Source organism: Oncorhynchus gorbuscha, linkage group LG23 (genome assembly GCF_021184085.1).
Source record: "Oncorhynchus gorbuscha isolate QuinsamMale2020 ecotype Even-year linkage group LG23, OgorEven_v1.0, whole genome shotgun sequence".
Lineage (NCBI taxonomy): Eukaryota > Metazoa > Chordata > Actinopteri > Salmoniformes > Salmonidae > Oncorhynchus > Oncorhynchus gorbuscha.
In genome coordinates, this window is record NC_060195.1 from 29,311,540 (window position 1) to 29,324,650 (window position 13,111).

Below are 13,111 nucleotides of genomic sequence, written 5' to 3' on the forward strand. Positions count from 1 at the left end.
CATGATTTGGTAATACAGGAAATGTCCACTACATACTACTGTTACCACTGTTACCACTGATACTACTGCTACTACTGTTACCACTGTTACCACTGATACTATTGTTACTACTGTTACTACTTGTACCACTGTTACTGTTGTTACTAATGTGTAATAGCATGTTGTAGATGGAAATGGTTAGTATGGGTGTATGTTGAGACTTTAAAGGGTAAAAACATGTTCAATCAATAACAGAAGGACTCACTACGGCCAGTGTATACAGTTTAGTTGTTGGGATGTTCATTTACATTTCATGTAAATATGTACAGAAATATGGGAACGTTAGATACTAATAGTTACAGTAACAAAAGAAGCAACAGAGCTTTAATGTTATGTCTAAATATCAACCCTTCACAAGAATCTCTCTCATTGGTCAAGCTGTATTCCAGCATACACAGTCTCCTCCCGCCCCTCAGGTCTGTCTCTCTCTGTGGTTGGTCTGGAACCCTTCAATACTACAACCTGTCCATACTCCACATCCTCTGGAACCTCCCTGTGTTTCTCCATCGTCTTTAGAACATTGATGTCAGCATATTCCAGTTCTGGACTCTCATCAGCATCTGTGGGGACTGGGGAGATGTGACATGAGTGTTTGGAGGGGAGTTGACTACTGCACAGATCATTTGTAGACAATTACACTTTGAGGGTCAAAAGCCTACTTAATGGCCCAGCGGAGTCCAAATAATATATTTGCTGTGTTTTATATCATATTGTACAACAGCTGATGAATATAACACTGTAAAAGTATGAAAACATGATTTCCTGATAGTTGTTGGTTGACAATACAATCTGCACATGACCTTCTATTCTGCAGGTTTGCTTGGGAAGGAGTTTCGGCTTTCCATGGTGAACTCACCTTTCCATGGTGACCTCACCATGTGGTAAACTAGTTAATAGACCAATAACAAAATACTTCCAATCCTCTCTGCCAATAACAGCTAGTTTTCAGTTGTCCACTTCCCACTTAATACCAGTCCCAGACAGACCTAGCAAAATGTTTGCTAAAATGCTATTTTTGCCCATTTGAATGGCAATCTATTAGAGTAAGGTACTTAATTGTTACACAGAAATGATTTGATATTGATATAAAAACAGCTGCATTGGGGCATTAAGCATTAATGTTGATTCACATAGATTCACATAGTTCACATGCACTTGGCCTATCTGTAGATCTGGAAATAGCCCTATTGAAACGTATCTAGGCCAACACTATGTGAAGTAGAAAAGCCCACATAAAACGTTCTAAAGTTAGTAATAACACTGAAACAACAGTCACATGAGCTGACTGAATGTGGTATCAATCGGTGTACTGTACATAGTACTCTTTTTTTGTTAGATCTGTCACACGACTGACCTGGAATCTGTGAAGGTGTCCTCCTCTTGTGAATACAGTAAGGTCCCACCACCACGGTTAGGACCAGGACCACAGCTACTAGTGAGCCTATGACAGTCCCATAAGATTCTCCTGCATGATAAGGTGGAGAGAAATGGATGAGAAGCATGAGGGTTAATGTATGTAAGCTGTCAAAGGAGCATTTTACACCCCAAAAAACATTTGTTCATATATTTATCATGAGTCCATGTTTGACACAGACCCTCACAAATGCATGTCAACATTCAAGAAGCCTTTAGCTTCTTTGGAAGATTCTTATTTGGCAAAGAGACATGAGCTTTTTAGCTCCTCACCTCCAATGATCAGTTGTACTCCTCCGGTGCTCAAATGTGTTCCATTTGAATCATATATTTCTAAGACATATTCACCAGAATCACTCTTTTCTGTGTTAGATATCCTAAATGTTCCGATGTTGATAAAGAACTCTGATCTAGCTTTAATGGAGTCATGGATTCTCACTGTGTTGTTTTTCATTGTGAATATCTTTATACTTGCACCAGTGGGGTCTTTTTTGAATATTAGTTCAGACCCTGTGGCAGTATTCATCAGCTGAAGATAGACAGTTTCTCCCAGAGCTCCGTGACATGACATGTTCTGTCTAGCATCACAGGATTTCTCCTCCGTGCCTGAGGAAAGAAGGGGAAAGGACACTTTTGTTGATAATGATTACTGTTATTCTTCATCTGAAACTCTAATAAAATGGCATTTTGTGACATGAATTTCCAGCATCTCACTGCTGGCTTGCCTCTAAAGCTAAGCAGGGTGGTGTCGCGACTTTCGCCAAAGTCGGTCCCTCTCCTTGTTTGGGCTGCATTTGGTGGTCGACGTCACCGGCCTTCTAGCCATCGCTGATCCACTTTTCATTTTCCATTTGTTTTGTCTTTCTCTTACACACCTGGTTTCAATCCCCCAATTACTTGTTCATTATTTAACCCTCCGTTCCCCAATGTTTGTTTGTGAGTAATTGTTTGTATGTAAGACGGTCTGTTATGTGGGCTCGCTTTATATTATATTATATTCTGAGTAAATTACGTTTATCTGCTGTCCTGCGCCTCGACTCCTCTACGCAAGCTACACACAGACCACATTACAGTTGGTGCACATTACAGTTGGGAGACCAGATGTTGCTGGAAATGGTGTTAGAGGGCCAGTAGGATGCACCTTGTCCTCTAGTCTATTTTTATATACATATCCCAGTGCACCAGGGCAGTGATTGGGGACATTGCCCTGTGTAGGAAGCTGTCTTTCGGAAGGACACGAAACAAGTGTCCTGACTTTTTGTTGTCACTAAAGATCCCATGGCACTTGTCATAAGAGTAGCAGTGCTAATCCCAGTGTCCTGGCTAAATTCCCAATCTGGCCCTTATCATCATGGCCACCTAATCATCCCCAGCTTCCAATTGGCTCATTCATCCCTCCTGCTCTACCCTGTAACTGTTCCCCAGGTTGCTGCTGTAAATAAGAATGTGTTCTCAGTCAACTTACCTGGTAAAATAAGGGGTAAAAAAAACATCTAATTTGACAAGTAAATCATTTCAGCTTGCTTGTGAGGTATTAAAGCCATCAAACATGATGTGCACTGTGATAGGCCTATTACACTGAGTTATGTCTGTTTCTTTTCTCCTCATTATAACACAGCATTGTACTCTGCTGTAATGATTCAGTTACCCTTTATAACACTGCCTTATTATTAGAACATACATGACCTCCATAGACAAACAACTGTAGCCTCTTACCATTAGAGAGTCCAGTTAACATCATCAGGAGTCCAAATACCACAAGCATGTTGTCCTCACAATGGCCAACCACTGATATGTGTTATATATGTTGGCAACTATAGATTCACGACACAAATCCCAAACTCAGATGCCAAACTCAATCAACCTGCCACATCATATGACTGGGATGTTTGAGCAAAACACACGACAGACTGTGTCCCTCCAGGGATGAAAAAGGAAGTGTCTTGATCTCACTTCTTTATTTCACAGACAAATGCATGCATATGTTGTAAACAATAAGGCATTAAATAAGATACAACAAGAAGTAAGATACACCACACACACAAGTGAACAAGAGATCTTGAGACTAGATTTGCATGAGGGCTAAAAGAGGAAATGTGATACAGAAGAAATTGTCACACAGTCGTTGAGGACTTTGTATTTCTGCACCACAGACCGAGCCCTGTGGTAGGTCCATGTGAACTCTATACTGTAAGTTATTTAGTAAACACTATGCCCTTTATACAGCTGTGTCTGTTGCTAGTCTCAAGTGCTTGTTTAACTGTCGTAAGAAAGGTTGAGAAACAATGTCACACCACACAGGTCATGGGTTCGATGTGAACCTCCTAATGGTGGCCTTGTGTGGGAAAACATTTTAAACATAGAACATCAAGGTGAGAGTGTGTTTTTATAGACCTTTAGTTTGTGAAATGAATTAACTGTGAGGGCCACCGAAAATGTTGTGGAAAGGTCAGATATGTTCCCGTAAATGCTTTTGTCGAAGAAATGGGTTGATGCCTCTATATGTTAGCCTGGTTCCATTGTTTATATGCTCTGTAGCCACCTCTTCTGTCATTGTACTGCTATCATTGTGGGGCCAGCGACCTTTCAGTTACTGGGCCAACGCTCTGACCTCAAGGCTACCTGGTGTCAGAGAAGGCTACTTTGTTGTTTTTTGTTAATGCATACATATGCATATGTTTTTTTGTTTATGCAACATATGATGTCATGTATAATAACTGATTCCAAAAATGTATAGATGTCATGAATTATAGATGACGCCAATAGAAAATGTGTTTTTTGGTTTTGATTGGTTCACTGTGGAGTGATACTTTAATAACTGTTTCTAACTAACTTTAACTCTAAATGAGACATTTGGAATGGCAAAGGAGAAACACAGAGAGGAGTTGACTACACACCATAAACAGACTGGAACATCTGTATGCCACTACAGGGCAATACCATAATGACTATCATAAATACTATGTCATAAAGAGAATGTATACCCCCAGAAACAGGATAGTACTGTCAGCTGCATTTGTGATATGCACATGTATTAAATTAGGTGAAAAAGCAGGTATTATTATAAAAGCAATTAAATAGGAATTACTTGGTTGTTTTCAACCTATTTTCAATAAAGTAGCCTATTCTGGTTATAAAAACTAATATTTTATGAATAAAGACTATATAAAATTACAATTAGTTCAAGTGTTTCCCTTTCAGAAATCTTAATATTTTAGCAATATAAAACAGACTATGTGAGACACCAGTGTTTTTTTTTCTTAATATGAGTTCAGATCCCATGGCATCAGTCATCATCTGGAGAGAGACAGTTCCTCCCAAGAGCTTCATAACACTGAGATATGTAACGGCGTTCGTCTGTTGAAAGAAGAGAGTCGGACCGAAATGCAGCGTGTTGGTTACTCATGACTTTAATGAATGAAAATGCGGTACATTAAATCACTGAAAGACGAAAAACAACAAACGGAACGTGAAACTAATTACAGCCTATCTGGTGAAATACTACACAAAGACAGGAACAATCACCCACGAAATACAAAGCGAAACTCAGGCTGCCTAAATACGGTTCCCAATCCAAGACAACGAGAATCACCTGACTGATTAGGAATCGCCTCAGGCAGCCAAGCCTATACCACACCCCTAATCAGCCACGATCCCAAATAATACAAAACCCCAATACGAAAGCAACATATAAACCCATGTCACACCCTGGCCTACCCAAACATATAACAAAAACACAAAATACAATGACCAAGGCGTGACAGAACCCCCCCCTAAGGTGCGGACTCCCGGACGCACCTCAAAAGCATAGGGAGGGTCCGGGTGGGCGTCTGTCCATGGTGGTGGTTCCGGCTCGGGACGTGGACCCCACTCCATAAATGTCCTTGTTCCTCCCCTTCGCGTCCTGGGATAATCCACCCTCTCCGCCGACCATGGCCTAATAGTCCTCACCCAGATCCCCACATAACTGAGTAGCAGCTCGTGACTGAGGGGCATCTCGGGACTGAGGGGCAGCTCGGGACAGAGGGGCAGCTCGGGACAGAGGGGCAGCTCGGAACAGAGGGGCAGCTCGGGACAGAGGGGCAGCTCAAGACAGAGGGGCAGCCCGGGACTGAGGGGCAGCCCGGGACTGAGGGGCAGCCCAGTACTGAGAGGAAGCCCAGTACTGAGAGGAAGCCCAGTACTGAGATGAAGCTCAGGCAGGTAGTAGGCTCCGGTAAATCCTGGCTGGCTGGCGGAACTGGAAGATTCAGGTTGACAAGCAGATCTGGAAGATTCTGGTTGTCTGGCAGATCTGGAAGAGACTGGTTGTCTGGCAGATCTGGAAGAGACTGGTTGTCTGGCAGATCTGGAAGAGACTGGTTGTCTGGCAGATCTGGAAGAGACTGGTTGTCTGGCAGCGCTGGGCTGACTGGCGGCACTGGCGGCGCTGGGCAGACTGGGAGCACTGGCGGCGCTGGGCAGACTGGGAGCACTGGCGGCTCTGGGCAGACTGGGAGCACTGGCGGCGCTGGGCAGACTGGGAGCACTGGCGGAGCTGGGCAGACTGGGAGCACTGGCGGCGCTGGGCAGACGGGAGACTCCGGCAGCGCAGGAGAGGAGAAAGGCTCTGGCTGCGCTAAACAGGCGGGAGACTCCGACAGCGCAGGAGAGGAGAAAAGCGCTGCCTGCGCTGAACAGGTGAGGCGCACTGGAGGCCTGGTGCGTGGTGCTGGAACTGGTGGTACTGGATCAAGGACATGCACAGGAAGCCTGGTGCGGGGAGCTGCTACCGGAGGACTGGTGTGTGGAAGTTGCTCTGGACAGACCGGACCGTGCAGGCGCACTGGAGCTCTTGAGCACCGAGCCTGCCCAAGCTTACCTGGCTCGATGCCCACACTAGCCTGGCCAATAGGAAGGGCTGGTATGTGCCGCACCGGGTTATGCTCCCACACTGGAAACACCGTGCGCTCCATAGCATAACACGGTGCCTGCCCGGTCTCTCTAGCCCAACGGTGAGCACAGGGAGTTTGCGCAGGTCTCCTACCTGGCATAACCATACTCCCTTCTAGCCCCCCCCAATAATTTTTTGGGGCTGCTTTTCAGGCTTCCAACCGCGTCGCCGTGCTGCCTCCTCATACCAGCGCCTCTCCGCTTTAGCCTCTTCTATTTCTTCCTTGGGACGGCGATATTCTCCAGGCTGAGCCCAGGGTCCTTTACCGTCTAATTCCTCCTCCCATGTCCAATTCTCCAAGTGGTGCAGCCTCTCCCACTGCAACTGCTCTTCACGATTAACAGGGAGAGTTGGCTCAGGTCTGAACACTGACTCAGCCACTCTCTCTCTGCGCCCTTCCCCAATAAATAATTGGGGGTTACTTTCGGTTTTCGCTCTGCGTCGCTGTGTTTTCCTTTTTGACTCGTTTCGCCTGTAGCCCTCTTCGCACTGCTGAAGCGAATCCCAGGCGGGCGCCTGCACTCTCTCTGGGTCGGCCGCCCACCTGTCGATTTCTTCCCACGTCGTATACTCCATGCCTCTACCGTCCATAACGTCCTCCTTTTGCTCCTGCCAGTTTACACACTGCTCGGTCCGTGAGAGTTGGGTGATTCTGTAACGGCGTTCGTCTGTTGAAAGAAGAGAGTGGGACTGAAATGCAGCGTGTTGGTTACTCATGACTTTAATGAATGAAAATGTGGTACATGAAATAACTGAAAGACGAAAAACAACAAACGGAACGTGAAACTATTTACAGCCTATCTGGTGAAATACTACACAAAGACAGGAACAATCACCCACGAAATACAAAGCGAAACTCAGGCTGCCTAAATACGGTTCCCAATCCAAGACAACGAGAATCACCTGACTGATTAGGAATCGCCTCAGGCAGCCAAGCCTATACCACACCCCTAATCAGCCGCGATCCCAAATAATACAAAACCCCAATACAAAAGCAACACATAAACCCATGTCACACCCTGGCCTACCCAAACATATAACAAAAACACAAAATACAATGACCAAGGCGTGACAAGATCCATACTCTCTACCAAGATCACAGGGTCTCCATACCTGAGGATAGAGTGACAATGTTGTCACAATTCTGACACAACTCGTATAATTCTTTATAATCTAATTATCGCATTCTGTGGCTAATAATGAGTGAACTTGCTAATAATATAAAAGTATAACATTACATTGCTCTAAATGTATAAAAAGAGAAATAAAGTAGAAACAAGAAATAGACATTAACATGATCTTCTCTGGTATGGTATTAGTATGAAAGGCTTTTGTCATATATTTGTCTTCCATACACCAATAAGATATCTGCTATGATTGGGGGACACAAAACATTAAAGATTGACTTAGCCTTTTCAATGCAATAAAAGGACAACTACATAGGAACCCAAACAAAGAATAGAATGACCATGAGACTCCAGCTAACATCACAAAAAGTCCAAACACAGCCTCATGTCTCTTCACAAAGCAACAACTTAGCAAAGGAACCTACTGTACTTATACAAAATCTTACATTTTTTTATCAGTCCTCCATTTTCTACGAGTGTAATTTTGTCATAAACCTATTCATAGGTTATGACTCAGAGGAAAGAGGAAGAGCCTCAGAGTTTCACTTCTTAATTTAAACAACCAGGCTGGCTACATGTCTTTTGTGTGATTATATCAGTGAAGAAGCAAAACGTGTTAAGTGAGGCTACTTTTAAGTGTGATGAAGATATGTTGGCACCTGAGAATATAACATCTCATTTGTTGTGTCAGGGCAGTGGTCAGCTCTCACACACTGCTGTCCAACACTGACATGAAGACACTACCTTCTACACAATTAGTAGGCTCTTTCACTTCCTTTTAGATTGTTATCGTTTGAAAAAGAAATGAACAAGTGAGAGAGAGAGATAGAAAGACTGGAATTTGAGAGGAGGAGATGTGAGAGAAATAAGAAGTGAAAAAGAGAGGACCAGCAGTGTTTCCTTGCCCTCCACACTGTGGTTTGTGACAGGTGTTTTTGATAGGCTGCAACTGATTCCTTTTGGGTTACAGCTGTTGGTTAGACACAATAACATGACTTTATAATGGGCTGGATATATCACTTTGTGGGGGCTCAAACCTTGTTGAATTGGGTTTCTTATTGGATGCAAAAAAAAGATGTGCTTTAGAAAACAGTTTGAACAATTCTGCCATTGAGGATAGAGTGAAAATTATAACGTTCTCAACTGAATCTCTTTCATAATTTCACTTATGGACCGTGTGACCAATATGATCATTTGATTGTTTATCACTGATTTTAGTCATAAGATGAAGATACAATTCTAATATCTGTAAAATACTGTATAAATGATTTTGCTTACAACAAGACAGTCCCACTACCATCATTAGAGGTCCATACACAGCATGCATGTTGATTAATCTGTCACAACAGGTCGCTGGCCCCACAATGATAGCAGTACAATGACAGAAGAGGTGTCTACATGGCATATAAAGAATGGAACCAGGCAAACATATAGAGGCATCATCCCTTCATTAACAATAGCATCCAGGGGAACATATCTGACCTGCCGTTACATTTTCTGTGGCCCTCAACGTTAATTCAGTTCACACACTAAAGGTCTATTAAAACACAACTTGACTTTTAATGGAATAAATGTATTTCCACATCAGGGCTGCAGGTGGCTACCGGTGGTTAGAGCATTTGGTCAGTAACCGAAAGACTGCTAGATTGATTCCCCAAACCATTCTGCCCCTGAACAAGGCAGTTAACCCACTGTTCATAGGCCGTCATTGTAAATAAGAATTTGTTCTTAACTGACTTGCCTAGTTATATACAATTAGAACGCTCACAGTCAACACAGTGGTGTAATGTTTTGGGGTATCTGTACTGTCATGACTGTCCTGATCAGGTCAGGTTACAGGAGACCACAACACTACAGATTATCTCTCAACCCCAACAGAGGAGGAGAGATCTAGGGGTCTGAAGATGTGGTGGTTTTATGACCCCTCACGCCCCTGGTAAATCTCAGGCCACAGACACATTCCTTTGTCCTGTTACTATGGAGAACCACCCTCAGAACATTAAACATGAAATAAGGGGACTTGGAACAATGGTTTCCGTCAGCCACAATGGTGGTCATGATGATAGATGGAATATGAAAATTCATGTCATTTTTGTTTTGTTATTAAAGGTTAATAGATGACGTTATTAAGAAAACATTGTAACGTGAAGCGTTTTCCTAGTATATGTTTGATGTTTATACATTGTACGTTGTGTGGAAAATGTCCAAATCAAAGGGAATGTTTTGGTAACGATGAAATGTGTAGTTGGTTGTCTAAAATTGGATTTGAGTAAAATCTAGACCTTGCCTCATAATTTGATACGCCCAGAGAATTGCCCTAAAGGCGGTTACGCCCACTTCTGACCCAAGGGTATAAAACCTGTGAGTAAAGAATTTACAGGAAGACTATGTGACCCAAACTGCAGCCAAGGTCGAAAAAGTCAATGAACCCAAAACGCAACGCAAGTTTGAAGACAAAGAAATATTGGATGAGTAGCTGTGTCTAAGCGGGTGAATTCAAGTCGAACCACCTAGCCTCCATCTTCCATCGAATCGTGGCATTTACACTGTTTCATTCCAACACTGTGAGCTCTGAGCTACAGAAGACCCCTTCCAGAGCAAGGGTGAGGGAACAGACTCTTAAGCCAAAGGGACACTGACATCGGGAGGACGATCAGAAAGGTGCGCTGGAGTGGTGCGTCATCGAGCAGCTGAACGATCCCCTGAACGGTCCTCTGAACGGTCCCCTGAACTGTCTGCGCAGAGAATCCTCTGAGATCTTCCTCACATAATTACTGTTATGCAGGTGAATGAGGACCCAAAAGCGACTTAGCGAAAACAGAGTCTTTATTCCAGTAACTGGCAAAAGTAATACTCCTGGACAATATAAGAAGAAAACAAAACATGAAAAAACTTAAATCCACTCGTAGTGACGAGGACAGACTGGAGACTCGACCATTGACTGCAGGTTGCCTCGGGAAGGCACCGACCGTAGCAGACTAAGACACCTGCTCACACGCAGCATCTGAAGGAGACAAGACACGACAGGGCGAGACAATGACACAGCACAGCGAACATAATACAAGGATCCGACAGGGACAGAAGCGGAAAACAAGGGGAGAAATAGGGACTCTAATCAGAGGACAAAATAGGGGACAGGTGTGAAAAGACTAAATGAGTGAGTTAGGAGAATGAGGAACAGCTGGGAGCAGGAACGGAACGATAGAGAGAGGAGAGAGAGGGAGGGGGAGAGAGAGGGATAGAAAAAGGGAACGAACCTAATAAGACCAGCAGGGGGAAACGAACAGAAGGGAAAGCATAATGACAAGACAATATAAGACAAAACATGACAATTACATCATTATATTCTGACCCATAGGAGTGGCAGTTTGGGGCAAGGCCAGGGTTAGAATAAGCATAGCTGACAAATTCACCCAAATGTATATGTCTCTCGTGTACTTTCTTTTTCCTCTCTCTCTTTGAAATCCCCATTCTGGGTAACACGCGCCATAGTGTGTTGGCCCGTTATACAAAGTTCTAATCAATAGCCTATAATGTGTTTTATCTACATGTATCTTTTATCATCATTTTAGCTTTCTCGTAAATAAATATTCAACTAATTGGTTGAACTCATTGGTGAGACCCGGGTCCGTGCAGATTGACAGACTATACGACGTTCAGAACGAGATTGTAGAGGTAACTGGTTAATTAGCGGCTGTTGTAAAATCAATATTCTGATATTCTATGAGTTAATTTGGGGAAAAGAAACTCAATAAAAACTAGTTTTCCCATGGTGCCCCAGGTTAATGAGTTAATAATTGCTTGATTCAGTTAATCACGCAATTGGAAACTAGTTATCATTCGATGAGCAACAGTCATCACATTAACTAATAAAACATCACGACAGTACTTTATTTGTCATGCCCTGGCCATAGAGATGATTTTATTCTCTATTTTGGTTAGGTCAGGGTGTGACTAGGGTGGACATTCTAGTTTCATTATGTCTATGTTTTCTATTTCTTTGTGTTTGGTTGGGTGTGGTTCTCAATCAGAGGCAGCTGTCTATTGTTGTCTCTGATTGAGAATCATACTTAGGTAGCCTTTTCCCCACCTGGGTTTGTGGGTAGTTATTTTCTGTTTTGTTGTTCTACACCTGACAGAACTGTTCATTGTCGTTTTGCTCTTTGTTATTTTGTTCAAGTGTTTTTTTGAAAATAAATCATGAACACTTACCACGCTGCGCTTTAGTCCACTCCCTCTTCTTTTAATGGCCGTAACATTATTACTTATATTTTTGACAACAAGAAAATAATATACTTCTTACTCCATACTTTTCCCCAAATGTACTCTTTACATTTTGAATGCTTAACTGGACAGAAAAATGGTCCAATTCACACATCAAGATAACATCCCTGGTAATCCCTACTGCCTCTGATCTGGCAGACTCACTAAACACACATGCTTCATTTGGAAATGATATCTGAGTGTTGGTGTGCCCCTGGCTATCTTTAAAAAATGGTGCTGCCTGGTTTGCTTAATATAAGGACTTGGAAATTATCTATACTTTTGATATTTCAGTATATTTTAGCAATTACATTTACTTTGACACATAACTATATTTAAAGCCAAATAATTTGACTTTTACTCGAGGAGTATTTTACTGGGTGACCTTCACTTTTATTTGAATCATGCTCTATTAAGGTATTTTACATTTAGTGTGTGTGACAATTTGCTACCACCACGGAGTGAACACATGTCCTGTGTTGTGTAACAGTGTTTCTCAACCTTTCTTGCACCAGGGATGGTTGTTCCTCCTTGGAGAAGTGCATTAAGTTAAACTAGTACTTGAGATAGTACTTGAGAACTGACTGAGTTGGTGTCAGAGAAACACTCTATATATATATATTTATTTATTTCTTAATGTGTTTGATCCAGTCGTCCGGAACAGCTGATACTCTCATGCATTCTTCAATGTTACTTTCCTCGAAGAAAGCATATAAGTATTTTAGCTAGTCTGGTAGAGGCTTGTGTCAATGGGCAGCTCACTGCTGTGCTTCCTTTTGTAGTCTGTATTAGTTTGCAAGCTCTGCCACATCCGGAGAGCATCAGAGCCAGTGCAGTATGATCCAATCTTAGTCCTGTATTGACACACTGTTTGATGGTTCGTCGGAGGGCATTGCGGGATTTTTTATAACTTTCCGGGTTGGAGTCCCACTCCTTGAAAGTGGCACCTCTACCTTTTAGATCAGTGCCGATGTTGCCTGTAATCCATGGCCTTTGGTTGGGGTATGTACGTACGGTCACTGTGGGACAAGGTCATCGATGCACTTATTGATGAAGCCAGTGACTGATGTGATGTACTACACAATGCCATCGGAAGAATTCCGGAAGATATTCCAGTCTGTGCTAGCAAAACAGTCCTGTACCTTAGAATATGCTTCATCTGACCACTTTTTTATTGACAGAGTCACTGATGCTTCCTACTTTAGGTTTTGCTTGTAAGCAGGAATCAGGAGGATAGAGTTAAGATTAGATTTGCCAAATGGAGGGCGAGGGACAGCTATATACGCGTCTCTGTGTGTGGAGTAAAGGTGGTCTAGAGTTTTTCCCTCTGGTTGCA

General features: G+C 42.9%; 1 protein-coding gene across 1 annotated transcript; it reads right to left on the reverse strand.

Moving 5' to 3' along the window:
* Positions 1 to 248: 248 nt before the first annotated feature.
* LOC124011712 lies at positions 249 to 3,391 on the reverse strand. The gene is made up of 4 exons (XM_046325221.1): positions 3,169 to 3,391; positions 1,726 to 2,058; positions 1,394 to 1,504; positions 249 to 608 (listed from the first exon to the last, which is right to left on the reverse strand). Exons 1-4 carry the CDS (start codon positions 3,215 to 3,217, stop codon positions 406 to 408), a joined length of 696 nt encoding a protein of 231 aa, XP_046181177.1. The 5' UTR covers positions 3,218 to 3,391; the 3' UTR covers positions 249 to 405.
* Between the last annotated feature and the right edge of the window lie 9,720 nt (positions 3,392 to 13,111).

What these genes read in the sequence shown, in the direction of transcription:
- LOC124011712 (XM_046325221.1), bottom strand. Translation starts at nt 3,217, where the DNA reads ATGCTTGTGGTATTTGGACTCCTGATGATGTTAACTGGACTCTCTAAT. An exon ending in AGTACAACTGATCATTGGAG is followed by an intron (nt 1,505 to 1,725) that starts GTGAGGAGCTAA and finishes CTTATCATGCAG; the next exon opens with GAGAATCTTATGGGACTGTC. An exon ending in GACACCTTCACAGATTCCAG is followed by an intron (nt 609 to 1,393) that starts GTCAGTCGTGTG and finishes ACATCTCCCCAG; the next exon opens with TCCCCACAGATGCTGATGAG.